At 50.4% G+C, this 14,842-nt stretch overlaps 1 protein-coding gene across 5 annotated transcripts in view; it reads right to left on the reverse strand.

Annotated features, from left to right (window-relative positions):
* SYNE1 (spectrin repeat containing nuclear envelope protein 1) overlaps positions 1 to 14,842 on the reverse strand; it is a 153,353-nt gene that overhangs the window by 93,854 nt on the left and 44,657 nt on the right. For all 5 annotated transcript variants that reach the window (XM_076065126.1, XM_076065125.1, XM_076065129.1 and 2 more), the window contains exons 24-42: positions 14,349 to 14,566; positions 13,757 to 13,865; positions 13,433 to 13,597; positions 13,106 to 13,273; positions 12,492 to 12,659; positions 12,158 to 12,298; positions 11,349 to 11,509; positions 10,512 to 10,662; positions 10,064 to 10,291; positions 9,409 to 9,507; positions 8,682 to 8,869; positions 6,498 to 6,621; positions 6,034 to 6,200; positions 5,767 to 5,920; positions 4,169 to 4,800; positions 3,654 to 3,833; positions 1,406 to 1,556; positions 695 to 853; positions 69 to 251 (exon numbers count right to left, since the gene is read on the reverse strand). In XM_076065126.1, the coding sequence (XP_075921241.1) occupies positions 69 to 251; positions 695 to 853; positions 1,406 to 1,556; positions 3,654 to 3,833; positions 4,169 to 4,800; positions 5,767 to 5,920; positions 6,034 to 6,200; positions 6,498 to 6,621; positions 8,682 to 8,869; positions 9,409 to 9,507; positions 10,064 to 10,291; positions 10,512 to 10,662; positions 11,349 to 11,509; positions 12,158 to 12,298; positions 12,492 to 12,659; positions 13,106 to 13,273; positions 13,433 to 13,597; positions 13,757 to 13,865; positions 14,349 to 14,566 (3,546 nt within the window). The remainder of the gene's footprint in view (positions 1 to 68; positions 252 to 694; positions 854 to 1,405; positions 1,557 to 3,653; positions 3,834 to 4,168; positions 4,801 to 5,766; positions 5,921 to 6,033; positions 6,201 to 6,497; positions 6,622 to 8,681; positions 8,870 to 9,408; positions 9,508 to 10,063; positions 10,292 to 10,511; positions 10,663 to 11,348; positions 11,510 to 12,157; positions 12,299 to 12,491; positions 12,660 to 13,105; positions 13,274 to 13,432; positions 13,598 to 13,756; positions 13,866 to 14,348; positions 14,567 to 14,842) is intronic.

Genomic DNA, 14,842 nt, shown 5'->3' on the forward strand with positions numbered 1-14,842 from the left:
AAAAGGCCACACGTGAATCCAGAAGAGGGCATCGAGACAACACCTCGGTGACACTTGGAACATCTCACCTGCACCTCCAGCAGGCGCTTCTCGAGCACGGCACTGTTGCTCAAGTCGGCCATGGTCTGAGAGATTTCAGCCAGGGTGCTCGCTGACCAGGCCTCCAGCTCAGAACCGGTCCGGTGCACATCCTCCCAGAGAGACACCGTCACCTTCAGGCTCTCCGTGCTCTCCTCCAGCCGGTCAGTCACCTGTACACCGACACGTAACGCAGCCACACGTCCACCCCACCCCTGTCAGCTTCGTGGACATTGTAACAACAGCAGCAGAAAACGCAACACGGCCTTCCTATTCAGTTGTAGAAACTACGCGTAAGAAGCACAAAGTGCAACTGAACAAGATATACGTATAGTTTGCCCTCCGTCAGCGGATTATCCGGGTTTGAGAATTAACCAAGCTTGCAAAAAAACATTAATAACATATTTTTACACGCACGCTGGTTCTATCATTAGCTACGTCTTCACCCCTGTTGTACTTAAGGTAATCAATGCATACTGCATATGGCCTCATTTATGTATGTTTTACATTTATCCGTGTCACTCCTCCTCCGCCCCCCCCCACCCACCACCATTATCCCGGATGATAGAGAGGTGACTGTGTCTGTGAAAGTCTCAGGAAGTAATTGGCGACTTACATCGAGCCATCCGTCCAGCACGCTCTCCGTCTCCTCCTTGAGGGAGGTGACGTCACAGCCCTGCACCTTCCTGATCTCGGACACCACCTGTTTGCTGCGCGTAGTGAACTCCTCCAGCTGCTCCTGGCACGACGCCAGCTCAGCCCTGCATGCCTCATGCTGCGCCACACGTAAGCACACGTACACACGTATTTGCCGGCTATTTGAAGCAAGCGCTGTCGGTAAGCCCTATCAAGGCCAAAGCAGTGCACAAGATAGTGGTGCGGTCGGTACCACCGCTCATCGTCATGTCTCCCCAGTGCTTATGTTTACAATTTGTGTCGGGTACTCATTTAAGATGACCTAGGGGGAGAACCAAAATTCGTTCAGATATTACTCTCTACCGATGTTAGCTGTGGCCGGGAATCAAAATGAGGTCACTGGGTTCGTAGCGCAGTGCACTTACTACTACACAAACACTCCCCACACACACACGGTGACGTCACCACGACGCTTGTGCCAGGCCATGTGCACCAACACTCCCCACACACACACTGTCACCTAAAGCACGAGTAACCTAACACTGAGGCTCAAAATAACATTAATTTCCAACTTTTATTTAGACGGTGGATGAAACACACAAGATGTCCCCCCTCTCTATCACCAATGTGCAGCCATGTTGTCTTGATGACGAGCGAGATAGGTGACAGTGTTCACGGCTTGACCCCTGACCTTTGTCAAAAGTCTGCGAATCTCCTCTCGGTCGGTGCGTGATGGCTTCTGGGAAACGACGCCCTCGGCCGTTTCCACGACGCGGTTGAGCGCCGCCTTGCATCCCTGGTACTCTCGCATCAGCGCCACCAGGGCACAGCACTGGTCCTGGCTGTGTGACGGAAACAACAATCAATGCTTTCAATCAGAGCCGCAGCTATACAACAACATCCACGAATCCTGGAGGGTACCGGAGGAATAACACGACGTGTAGAGAGTTCGAACGTTTATCAAACATGCAATGGATGCACCTGTGTTAAAACTCGTAAATTTATACATGATTTGTTTGTTACAGAGCGCTATATATGCTGCTGCGTCTCGTACCCCCCCACCCCCAGTGGCAGCTATCCCTGCAGGCACAAGGTCACTCAGCACCTGGTCTGAAAATGGACATTAGTTTGACAGAAAGGGACGATAGCTATGTGTAATCTCAATTGAGTAATTTACAGGTCCTTTTTTAGTTTGTCAAACTTTGGACCAAATTACAAAGTGGAAGCCTATTTTGACTTAAAACTTTCGTGACTGCAGGAATTCATATTCTTTGGTTATTTCAGTAAAGTCACGTAAATATAAAAATTATAATAAAAATTAAGTGAATAAAAATAAAATAATAATAAAATGCGGCTGGCTCACACGAAATTGATTTCTCTAAGATGAAGGTACTGTGCAAGCCTACTGGCTATCAACAAAGATTCGTTCATCATTAGACCTCCTTTGCCAGTACCAAAATGTAATAATAGGGTTTTTCCCCTTTTTTCTGGCAACAAAACTGAAACCTTTTTACAAGGATTCATGTCTGCATTAATCACAATACCTGCAGTCAAAATGCAAACAAAAAACATACTATGATAATATATGTATTGTCCTTGAAACTGATTGGTCCACACCAAGGGACGGCTTTCTTTTGAGCCTCGACCCAATTGGTGCTCGACCAGATGATGCCAAAAGGCGTACAGCTCAGACAATGCACTATCAAAGGGGAAACACCCTATTTTTACATTTTGGTACTGGCAAAGGAGGTCTAATGATGTAGATGCTCACCCCGAGCCCTCATTATTTTGATAGTGCATTGTCTTTGAGCTGTACGCCTTTTGGCATCATCTGGTCGAGCACCAATTGGGTCGAGGCTCAAAAGAAAGCCGTCCCTTGGTGTGGACCAATCAGTTTCAAGGACAATGCATATATTATCATAGTATGTTTCTTGTTTGCATTTTGACTGCAGGTATTGTGGTTAATGCATACATGAATCCTTGTAATAAGGTTTCAGTTTTGTTGCCAGAAAAAAGGGGAAAAACTCTATTATTAAAGTTGTTCATGAAGCCATCCATATATACAGACACAGACACAATTTCAACTGAGAGGATGGTTATAAACTCAGCAATCATTTGAAAGATGTCATCAACCACTTTGGGTCATGACTTGACTTGTGTTTTCTTGTCAATCAACCTCCACCGTCAACAGTGTGGTGTGTGGAGCGGGGTGCAGTGATTGCCTGGCGGCCCTTTGATTGATGTTCTCCGGCATTGGCAATAGCTACCCCGCCCTTGCTGCTGGTGCTGCTGAGACACTTGGGCTACTCCCATCTCCAAACTTTTATAAACAGTTTGCTTTTAGAGGCTAACCCCCCCTTTTCCTGATGACGACCGCTTGTGTTGTGATCGAAACGTCGTGGATTTTTGTTTGTTTTTATTTTTTTATTTTTTTATTTTTGCAGGCTACAGTCTACATTATAGACTGCCAGTACACTCACCGAGGTTAAGAACCAGGCTACAGTCTATATTATAGACTGCTAGTACGCTCACCAAACTTAATAACCAGGCTACAGTCTACATTATGGACCGCAAGTACACTCACTCCAATTAAGAACCAGGCTAGAGTATTATTTTTATTTTATTATTTTTATTTTTATTCACTTTATTTTAATGATTATTTTTCTATCTACGTGACTTTACCGAAAGAACCAAACAATATGGAAGCCTATTGAGACAAACGTTCTTCTCTACCGTGAATCGTCATACAGCAGCTGACGATGAAAACTATACGAACTAATCTACGAAAGATAAATGTAGACAAAAAAAATCCAATGAAATTACTAACTATGCAGAGCAAAATAACAAAGCACACGGTCACGAATATCAAACATCACCTGTAAAGGGTTACAGTTATGGTGAGGCCCACGCTGGGGCAATGGATATGTGGGTGAATGCACCTGAGGTTAATGCCCTTGTGCGCGTCCTCCCAGGCTAGGTTGAGCAGGTGCAGGTGCTGCCGCGCCTCCTCCCCCAGGGCCACGTCTCGCTGAGCCAAGGTCTCCGAGCGCTCCACGAGCCACTGCAGCTCCTGCTGGCTCGGCTCCAGGTCCTTCTCCAGCTGATTGAAGTTTCTCAGCCTAGGCGCACAATTGCACGCATTACCGCAAGACTCACTCAAGCGTAAGGAAAGATTGACAATAAAACTCGCAACTTTCGTCGTTAGCTATTTCTCGTAACAGAAAAGTGAGGTACATTTTTTCACCCCATGGACTTGCTATGCTGCTCAAAACATCAGCCTCTTACATTTATGTTACAAGCCAGTGTTCATGATGAACCTGGCGAGTTTAAATTATGTTTGTAAGCTAATGTCTACGTGGTCGCATACAAATGTTCAATTCCAATAATGTACTTTGATATTGGAGATTAATTGTTCAACAACGTTCATTTCCCACGTCAATAAACAACGCACTACCTTTGCTGCAAAGCGTAAAGCGTCGGCTCCTTCAAGGCTTCCTTCTCAGCCTTCTCCTCGATGTCTTCAATGTTCTTCAGCAGACGTTCCTTGCGCTGCTGGAAAGCCTGCCACAGGGCCTGCGTCTCCTCTGCCTGACTGAGCTGTGAGCTCAGGAGGGCTCTCACCCTCTCCTGCTCGTTCCGCAGCCGGTCCGCGAGAGCCCGGCAAGTCAGCCTCTTCTCCGCGCCCCCCTCGCGCAGCCACAGCTGGGCCTGCGTGAGGAGCCCGTCTAGTGAAGCCGAGCGGCTTTCCACCTCCACCAAAGCTGGCTCCATCTCATCCAGCTCGCCGTTAACGCAGTCCACTTTCGCCTGGTCGATGACGGAGGCCTGCTGCTTGACGGAGGCCCTGGTTTGTTGCAGCCTCCCCTCTGCGCCGTGCCACACGTCCAGGAACCCTGTGAGCTGCTCCAGAGACTCGCCGCGCTTCTCGGACACCACGCTCAGCTCGTGGAAGAGGTTCAGGCTCTCCTGGGAGCGAGCCGCGAGGGCCTGCGCGTCCCGCGTGTCGTAGAGATCAGAGAGCGCCGTTACCTGGGCCTCCATGGAGACGCACGCTGCCTTCTGCCGGCTCACGGCCGCCATCTGGTCCTGAAAAACAAGGGCAGCTTTCTCAATACTACGTCAGACAGCCACTAAGATGATAACGGGCGTGGCAAAGGAGGTCTCATAATGTAAATGCTCACCCCGAGCCCTCAATACTCTGATAGTGTGCTGTTTTTGAGTTGTACGCCTTTTGGCGTCTTCTGGTCCAACACCAATGGAGACTAGGCTCAAAGAAAAGCCGTCTCGGGTGTGGAGCAATCAAATTCAAGGACAGTGCATATTATTATCAGAGTTGTCTTTTTTGTTTGCATTTTGACTGCTTGTGTTGTGGTTATTGCAAACATGATGCCTTGAATAAAGGTGTCAGTTTTTGTTCCAGTTAAAAGGGTAAAACCTATTCCTCAACAATATATAACTTCTTCTTTGGTTCTTTCGGTAAAGTCACGTAGAATGAGAATAAAATAATAAATTGATAAAATAAAATAACACAATAATATTCTCACGACGTTTCGGCCACAACACAAGCGGCTGTCCTACCAGACAGTCTCGCCCCCTTCACCTGATGAAGGCCGCTTGTGTTGTGGCCGAAACGTCGTGAGAATATTATTGTGTTATTTTATTTTATCAATTTATTATTTTATTCTCATTCTACGTGACTTTACCGAAAGAACCAAAGAAGATGAATCATTGCAGTCACGAAAGCTTTAAATCGAAATATATAACTTGACTATATGATACATTTTAATAAGGTTAGGCGAGCATTACGCAGTGTTAACTTCTTTGGTAATTGGTAGTTCTGGGCGAGTGATGGTAATGTAACGTGCTTACTGTGGAGACCAGGCCCTCCATTCAGCTACTGTTAAAATACCATGTGTGTACAAGTTTACTTTGGGTTTACTCATTACCGAGTTACCCTTCATTCAAATTTTGTGAATCTGCACCGAGCTGCAGAATTTAAGATTTTGTCAGCGCACCTCTGATGCAGGTCGACACAGGTGGTCAGACGCTCACCTTGATCTGCGCGGCGGATGACTGAAGGTCAGAAATGTTCATCCCGCTGGAGCCCTGCAGTGCCGTCTGGAAGTGCAGGATCCACTCGGAGAAGGACTCCAGCATCTCCTCAAACTGCTGATGGGCGGCGCGCGCGTCCTGGAGACTCGACATTCTGGAACAACACACCGAGACTTTCAATGCACAACGTTCCGGGAAGACTTACAGATGTCCCAGAATGGCTACTTGCAAAAACCACGGCAGGTGGCGTACACGCAGCGCACGTACCGTTTGGTGAGCGCGCCAGGCAGCGCCTCCCACCTGGCGCGCAGCAGCTGCCGGCTCGTCAGCAGCTCCTGCGCGCCGTCCGCGGGCGCCGACACGAGGAGCTCCTCCACCTGCCCGTCCAGCGACACGAGCGGGGCCTCCTGCGCCTCTACGTCCTTGCGCAGCTCCTGCAGCCCGACGCAGCACGCGCGACAAACGCGACACACGTCACAACACGCGCGTGTTACAAAAAAAGCACACGCGCACACAACACACACGCACACATCGTACGGAAAAACCCAGCGGCGCAGGACACGCGCGACAACTCTCGCAGTGCCAAAAAGGCGACAACAAAAACCACACGCAGCATAGGACGCCCGCAATAAGCAACGCGGCGCACACGATACAATGCGTGCATCGCAAAAACGAGACGCCCGTTATACACAACGCGCGCAGGACACAACGCAACGTGCACAACACACGACCTTGAGGTTGAGGATCTCTGAGTCGAGGCGAGCCTGGTCGGCCGGCAGGTGAGGGGAGCGTGGGCAGGCGGCCGCCTCGCTCTTCTCCAGCCACACCACGAAAGCACTCCGCTCTTTCTCAAACCTGGTGTTCCGCACACAAAGATCCATGTAGCCTTAACAGCCTTTTGGAGAGAGTGCTGTTAGCGAGCACCTATGAAGGCCACCACGGCACACGAGGGGGTGGGTGTGCCAACACCACGCCCGGTCGCCTTTGTCTCCCCAGTAGCGATGTTTACACACCGCACCAGGTACTCATTTGAGGCTGAGTTACCCTAGGGGAGGCCCAGGACCGGTTTAGGTAATCGTCACTGGTGTTCGCCGTGAGCGGAAATCGAACTCACGTCGTCCATAAATGACGTCACGCAATTTTTGACGATTTTTGACCACCCCCCCCTCCTCGTCACACGGCGTCACAAAAAGTCAGACCCCCCCTCAAATATGACGTCACAAAGCTCTGCCCCCCCCCCAAAAAAAAACATGCTTCAAATCGCTTTAAACTATTGTCATTGTAGTGCGTATTTAATGTGGCGCTGCACTCTGATGTTGTAGGATAAAACATTTATTAAAAAGTCTATTCAATTAAGTAGAACGTGTTGTCTATATTTATTTAAAGTTGCGCATTTTGATGTGACGTCACATTTCCCGAACCCCCCCTCCCTCGTCACACATCGTCACAAATGTCTGACCCCCCCCCCAGGTGCGTGACGTCATTTATGGACGGCCCCTTAGTAGCACAGCGCGCTAACCACTACACTACCGCTCTGCCCACGTTCCGCACACACACAGACACACACACACGCACACACACAGACACGCACGGCGCAGAGAGTGAACCTCCATGTTTTTGTCTTATAGACTTTTGGGGGAAAGTGCTGTCCAGAATGGTGCACACAAAACTGTTCTCAATGTGCAGGCAGCACAGCATAAACTCCCCCTACCATGGGAATGTCAAACACTGGCTCAGAGCTGCCACTGAAGATGAGCACAGCCCAAGGAGGCTCTGAACGCTGAAGAACAGAACAGCACGGGCATCCTTTTGACTTGTGTACAAGACCTTAAAGGAATTCAGCACCAAACACAACTTTGCGTGCCATTAGGCCTCGGCAAGGTAAGGTAATTTACCATTTTTTCCCCGTTAAAAGGGTAAAGGTGTCGACATGCCAAGGGGTAAGGTAAAGGGTAGGGTAAAGGTAGCGCGAAGTATTACCCGGTAAATACCTTGTTTACCATAAACACCTTGTTTACCACTCGCTAAAAGCTCCGTGGCGCAGTCCGTGGCCTCCATTTAAAATTGGAATCGAGAGTCTTCTATACGAATAAAGTGCTCTTCATAGCATTTACCTGTTACAAACCTTCTTCATGTATAGTAGTACCCCAGTAATTACCCTGTAATTGGGTCATTTGTATGGGGTAAGGGTAAAAGGTAGGGTAAAGGTAGGCTCGTTGCTTTTGACCTTTTACCTTACCTTGCTAAAGGGTAAAAGGTAAGGGTAGAGTGTATTGTGGTAAGGTAAAAGGTAGGGTAAAGGTAGGCTCATTGTTTATACCTTTTACCTTACCTTGCCGAGGCGTACGTGCGATAACAGTGACCCACACTCAGGCCTTCGATGTTTCTACTTAGCGGTGGGAAAACAGTGCAGTCTTTTGCAGCCTCCTTAAAGATGCAGCGGCCAGCCTGACATTGCTAAGGGCTGCTTGGGGTGGTGCGTCCTTTCAGGGTCTCCAGCCTCCAGCTCATAAATTCATTGGCCTTTGTTTAGATACTGGGTAGGGAACCTTCATTTAAAACGGCCCAAGGCCACATTAGTCCTCCCGCTTCTAAACGGCCCCCAAACGATATTTATCCATCACTGCGTGAATTGGTTGCTGGAGGGGAATATCTTGGACCTGGCTAAACTGTTTATAACTTCAGTGCGCTCAGTCGCTTTGGTCACTGCAAGGAACTCCTGAAGCAACAAAGTGACCAATATATATGTATTAGCGTGGTTGTCTGCCAATAGTATTTGAAAGCCCTGTTCAGCCCTAACTTAAAAAAAAAATTCACCCCTGATTTAGAACCAGAGCCTGCCGAGGCATTGTGCATGGAGATCTAGCAAAAATCAAAGTTTAATATAAGCCACCGATTCTCAATGTCGCCCGCACCTCTGCCACGCGGCCAGAACCTCCTCGAGCCGCTGCTGCTTGTCGGCGGCCAGCGTCAAGTCGTCACGGTAACGCTGCTGAAGCACCTCCACTTCCTCAACAGCGTGGCCACCGTCCCTCACGCGCGGGGCCTCTCCGGCCAAGCCGCCCAGCCGGCCTCTCTCCACCTCGAGGGCCTGCCTGACATCCTGCGGGCCCCGCAATGCACCACACAGCTCGCACCTCCAACTCAACTGCCGATCAGGGCAAACCTTCGCAATGAAAGCATTTGCTGGCCCTTACAATCTCCCGGACTTGGCAAATGCGGTTGAACGGAGCTCGTATGAAAGGTCAATTAACAAAGGCAACTGAGCGAACGATTTGTTAGTTATAATTTCTGGCAGCATTGTGCTGTAATTATGAATGCACTTATCGCGAGTGAAATTGCTATGAGTGTTAATCAGTTTCAGCCCCACATGCCTTCCTCAGCAAGCACAGAAATTCACGTATAATTTACGAGCAAGTAAAATTCCCCCTTCATGGGAAAAGGTCATTCGTGTTAACGATGTTAAGAGTAGCATTGTGAATACATATTCGAAGCAGTTAAAAACACAAAAATTACACAGCCTCGTTAATTCCCGTTTACGTGCATATATCGTGCCATGGCCCGGCGCATTAGACCCGGTTTAGTTCATAAGAAAGCAAGAGGCGATAGCGGACAGTTAAGAGATGTTAGAAACCCCCTCACCATGTGAGCAAGCAGCGCTTTGTACGTCTGCGCAACACAAGTGCAGTTTTGCACTGGAGCATGCAACAGGTCCTCCAGCCCGCCCAGGGCTCGCAAGGCCTACACGCACACGGGCAGCCACACACGGTGCCGCGCTCCAGCAGCAGGAAGGCAACGGGCGCGCCGAGCAAGCAGCAGCAGCAGCGGTGGCGGCAACCTCTCAACTCCCGGTCTTCGCAGCAGGTTAGAGGACGGAATTAGTGTGACGAAGCATTTGACATTCGTACAATGAAGCTGCTGTTGGACTGCCCCATTGGAGACAAGCACAGGCAAACGTGAGCGCTTGATGGGGTTAATCGTTGTTGACAGTGCAACACTTCAACTTTGATGTTTTCCTCCAAAGCAGCGGCGGTGCGACCGCAGCAGCGCCCGTGTGCCTCAGAGGCCCAGGGCACCAGGCTCCGAAAAGGGGTGAGGAGGGATTGGACAGGGGACCTCATTTCATCCTTCGCTCCAGGGCCCATCGCAACCACACTATGGCACTGCTTCAAAGCCTTATCCACCTGCTGCATTTACTGTGGAAGCCTGGCTGAGGTATCTCTGGCACAAGGAGACCATTACCGACATGCATTTATCTACTGTGGATGGTCAGAAAATGTGGGGTAGCGTTGGCCACCTGCTGCAGCTCGGCCTCAAACTTGTCCCCGAGAGCCACGGCCTCGACAGAGGAGGCGTGAGTGGCTTGCGCGAGGGCCCACAGCTCCTCCGTGCGGCGCGACAGCTGCGCCAGGCGGGCCTTGACGTGGGACACCTCGGCAGGACGCACGTGCAACGCCAGCGCCTGGCTCTCCTCCTCCAGGGTGGACACCTCACCCCGCCGGGCCTCGATCTCCTGGAGCAGAGCCTGAAAGGCAGGCGGGGGCTGCTCAAGCGGCGACCTTACGCTGACAGCTTTGTGCCGTGCGGGGATTCTTCCGTGTAAAGTGTACGAAACAACAAAGGTGAGTGAAAGGTGTCTACCCTTTCACTGCCTTTGACGCCGTCGTTTCAGAGCCCACAAAACAACAAGCTAAGCCCTGCTGGGCACAGTAGGGCTGACCACGTGTGTGCAGGTTGAGGCTTGCCTGGGATTTCTGAAGCTGCGTCTCGGCCGTGTTGCCAGGGCTCTCTGCGTCATGGGTCTGTGCCTCCTTCTCCGAGATCCACGTAGCGAATTCCTCGTGGTGGCGGAGGAAGGCCTCCCAGCTCAACCGAACCCGCTCCATGGAATCGATGCTGCAATGGGCACGCACACGTCCCAAAAAAATGACTGCGTTGATTGAATAAGCTACAGCTTAGTCGGTGAGCTCTCACAATGAACAGCAGCTTACGTAGAAATAATAACGGGGTTTTTTTTTACTTCCAGCGAGAGGAAAGGAACACCTTGACATTTCAACCAACATGCCTTCAATCAAGGAAGAAGAATAGGCTCGTACTTCCTGAAAGCTGAAATGTTAAGATCTCTGAAAGTCACAAAAGACACCATGTTTTTATTTTAACATTCATTTCTATATATATACAAGACAAGACAAAGCCTCAAGAGACTGTTGGGGCAAGTGCTGTTAGCGAGCACCTATGAAGGCCGGCACGACATACGAGGGCGTGGGTGGCCACCACCACGCCCGACCGCCTTTGTCTCCCCAGTGGCAATGTTTTTACACACCGCACCAGGTACTCAGTTGAGGCTGAGTCGAAATAGGGGTGGCCCAGGGCCGGTTCAGATAATCGTCACTGGTGTTGGCTGTGAGCAAGATTCGAAGCTCGGGTCGCCGGGTTCGTAGCGCAATCCGCTCCCCACAGATATATAGACACACACAAGCACACCCACACATATGCCACAGATGTTAAAACAAGTGGCTGAAAGCATTCACTCGCAATCATCAATGAGCCGATCCATGTATTTAGAAAGAGAAAGCGCCCACTTGTTGGCGAGCATGCGCGTGGCCGATGCCAGCTTGTCGTGCAGCGCGCTGGCGTCGTGCCGCAGGGCCTCGGCCCGGGCCGCGTCACAGTGGGCCGCTCGCGCCTCCTCCTGCAGCGCCGCGGCCCTCGTCACCTGCCCCTCGGCTCGCACCAGCAGGTCCTGTGGGGACGAGCAGCATACCGTGACGATCGTCCGTCAGGGATCGTCATCATATTGGGTACGTCCCAGCCCGACACACACACATGCAGCACGGTGTATCCGAAAATAAAATGGCCAATGTAGTGCAGTCGTTTGTGTGTTACTGCAAGAGGCTTCCATCAAAATTAGGAACGGTCCTGGAAGACCCCCCACAATGTCGTTGCTTCCTTCGTCATTACAATAGGCCTCTATTGTATATGTACGGCCCCTTTTGCCAATTCAATGGAGGTTGAGGGCCTCCCCCATGCCATGCAGGTCGTGGTCGTTATTCGACCGTACTTCACCACAGTGAGCGTGTGTTGATAAGGGTGGGGAGCATAGACATTAGAGTGTAGTACAGTACTGTACGTACAGCCAATGGATTTTGCTACACTGCCGTCTGCTGGAAAGATAGAGGCCTCAGGTACCGGCAATGAAAACCACGGCACTCACTACACAGGAACTCGCGTCTCGGGTGAACACGCGCAGCTTGAATTTCAGTGTCTCAGCGGTGCCATCCTGGTGCTCTGACACAAACAGCAGCTCGTCGAGCCCACCAGACATTTAGTGGAGAGACGGGATTCTGGAGCGGTCGCGTTTCAGGGTGCGAGGGTCACAGCGTTTCCGTACCCTGGCCTGCTGCAGCTCGGTTTCCAGGTTCTCCGGGCTACTAAACTGCAGACGCCGCTCCACGGTGGAGCCGACAACCCCCAAAAACTCGTGCAGGCTCGCCTTCTCCTCCTCGAAGTGCTGCCACTTGTGAAGCTGGGTCTGCCGTGCAAAGCGTAAAAAAACCACACGTTAGCAAAGCAGCAGCGTAAACTGCGTGTGAACGACGCCACTAACCGTGCTGGCGGCAACCATGAGCGTGACGGCGATGAGGGCGATGATGCACGTGACGGTGACGAGGTCAGTGGTGATGTACTGAAGGTATAAAGGGTGCCCTCATCCCCCGTTTTTCTACCTTTGTCTCCTGCTCCTTCTTGTCGAGAGCCGGACCAAGCTCATGGAGCAGTGCGCGGAGTTGCTTCAGGTCGGCGCGCACGCCCTCGTCCTGGGCCTCCAGGCCCTGCCCCCGGCCTAGCAGCTGCTCCACGAGCGGTCTCCTGCCCCTCAGCGCCGTCACATGCTTCTGTGGAGTCAGGCAATGACGCATCCATCGTCCAATGAATGAATCCTTTCAGTCACGGTGCAATCGTTTGCATAAACGATGATTTACTGATCATGCAAATTATATGCGGATATAATTCTTATGATAATTACCGACATAAAACTACAAAGGAGAAAGGCAAACAGTACTAATGAGATGGTACACATGAAATAAAAGGGGAATTCATTTCCCATGATGGGATTTGTCAATTGATCAAATCACTCAGTGGTGGGTGCATGGGGCGGGAGGATATGAATAGTTACCTGCCCATGTACACGATCTAAAAACCCCGTTAAATTGAAAACTACAGACATCTATTACCGTCCAAGGCGCACAGTGAATACAATTTAATACAGTACACATTTACATGCCAATGTAAATGTGTACTGTGGTCAGCAGTGCGGCACTGCTGACCACACGTGTCCCACCTGCAGGGAGGCCCACATATCCTGGGCCTCCTCCAAGGTAGCGGCCTCCACCGTGGCCTCAGCCTCAGCCTGCACCTCCTGGAGGAACCTGCCGATGTCCCGCAGGACGGTCTGCACCTCCCTGCGGTATCGCAGCACTTCCCCGGCCTGCACCAGCTGGGCCTCGATCTGCAGACCAGGCAAAGCCACGTAGTCGTGATTGATGTCAAATTACCACAAGCTGCGCGGGCGAAAGCACTCACATTTTACCCTGCGGGGGATAACGAGAGGAATGTTGAAGTATGGCAAATGGGCATTAAAACAAACTGGAAAGGGTCCCCTCTTTACCTCAATAAACATCCTCTGCAACTTTGCCAGGTCCCCAGAAAGACCCTGCAGTTCACTTCTGCTGTTGGAAATGTCTTCTCTGCTGCAGAACTCGGTCAAAGCGTCGAGGCGCATCTTCAGCCAGCTCACCTCAGAGTTCTGGGAATCTCTCTCATTGCCCAGAGCCTGGTTTAGGCACACACGAGTAAAAACAAAATAAAAAGGGAAAGGTCACGTAAAGTTTAAAAACTGACTTCACATTGCATAACATTTTTTCCCAAGGGAATTGGAATAAAAAAGAAAAATAACCATTGTCCAATTGCAAGCGATATCTATCGCACGCACCTGCAACCTTGCTCCGAGAGATTCGAAAACATCGTCCCTCTTGCTTTGACTTTGAATCTCACCAAGGGACGCTTCTGTGGCTTTAAACCATTCCTTAACCTTCGAAAACCTGCAGAGCAAAGAAACACAAAGGCTTCAGAGTTTTGCGTGACACAGCACCTTGGCAAGAAGGAGCACAGGGTTTCAGGTGGCGGCACACCGATGTCCTTCCATGGGAGAAACCATACATGCGATATTTGCCGTAAATAGGGAAGCATGGCGGCCGACCTTAGCAACCTGAGTATAAGCAGCAAGAGCTCAGCAAACCGTAGTTATTTTACACATTCAGTTTAAATTACTTGACTTGAACTGACTAAAGGTCGAAGGGCAAGTGAACCTGTTAACTAATCAATACATAAAAAATCAAATAAAACTGCACCCAGATATTCGAATGTAAACACACGGACATACACAACACTGTTAAATTAACAGCAAAAAGCCACGACACTTGACAACAATACCAAGACAGTGTTATTGTAAGGGCACAGCAATGCATGGCAGGGCAGGAAAGGGCAGGGCAGGAAAGGGCAGGGCAGGAAAGGGCAGGGCTCACCTAAAGTTGAATTCACGCCACTTGTCAGGGTGCTGTCGCAGCTGCTGTGCGGTGCTCGCCACGTATTCCTGGAGCTCCTGGAAGTGCTCCTCAGCGTGCGCGAGTCGCGTGCGAAGGCCCTGCTCCACACGGCCAGGAGGCAGGCCCGAGAGGGCCTCCCGCATGGCCGCCAGCCGAATACGGCACTCCCCAAACACTCCGGCCTCCGAGAAAAACTCCTGCACGTCACAAGTAACAAACAAAAAATTCCAAGTTAATTTTGTTCAACCGGAGGAGAACTCACGAGACCAGGATAGAGTGATTTAGGCATCAATCTGCCTCCAGGGGGCGATGATCGCTATGCATCATCCCAACTGAACAAATAAGTGTTGCGTACAGGAAGCAACCCCATGCAGATAGAGGGTAGTGATAAAACCTCTCCGTCACGATGTTGCCTTCGCAACTATTCAATGTGGCCGCACCTCTGATTAGCACGGTTGGCTACGTAAAATGCG

Source organism: Petromyzon marinus, chromosome 6 (genome assembly GCF_048934315.1).
Source record: "Petromyzon marinus isolate PM22_M1 ecotype Great Lakes invasive population chromosome 6, UKy_Petmar_22M1.pri1.0, whole genome shotgun sequence".
Classification (NCBI taxonomy): domain Eukaryota; kingdom Metazoa; phylum Chordata; class Hyperoartia; order Petromyzontiformes; family Petromyzontidae; genus Petromyzon; species Petromyzon marinus.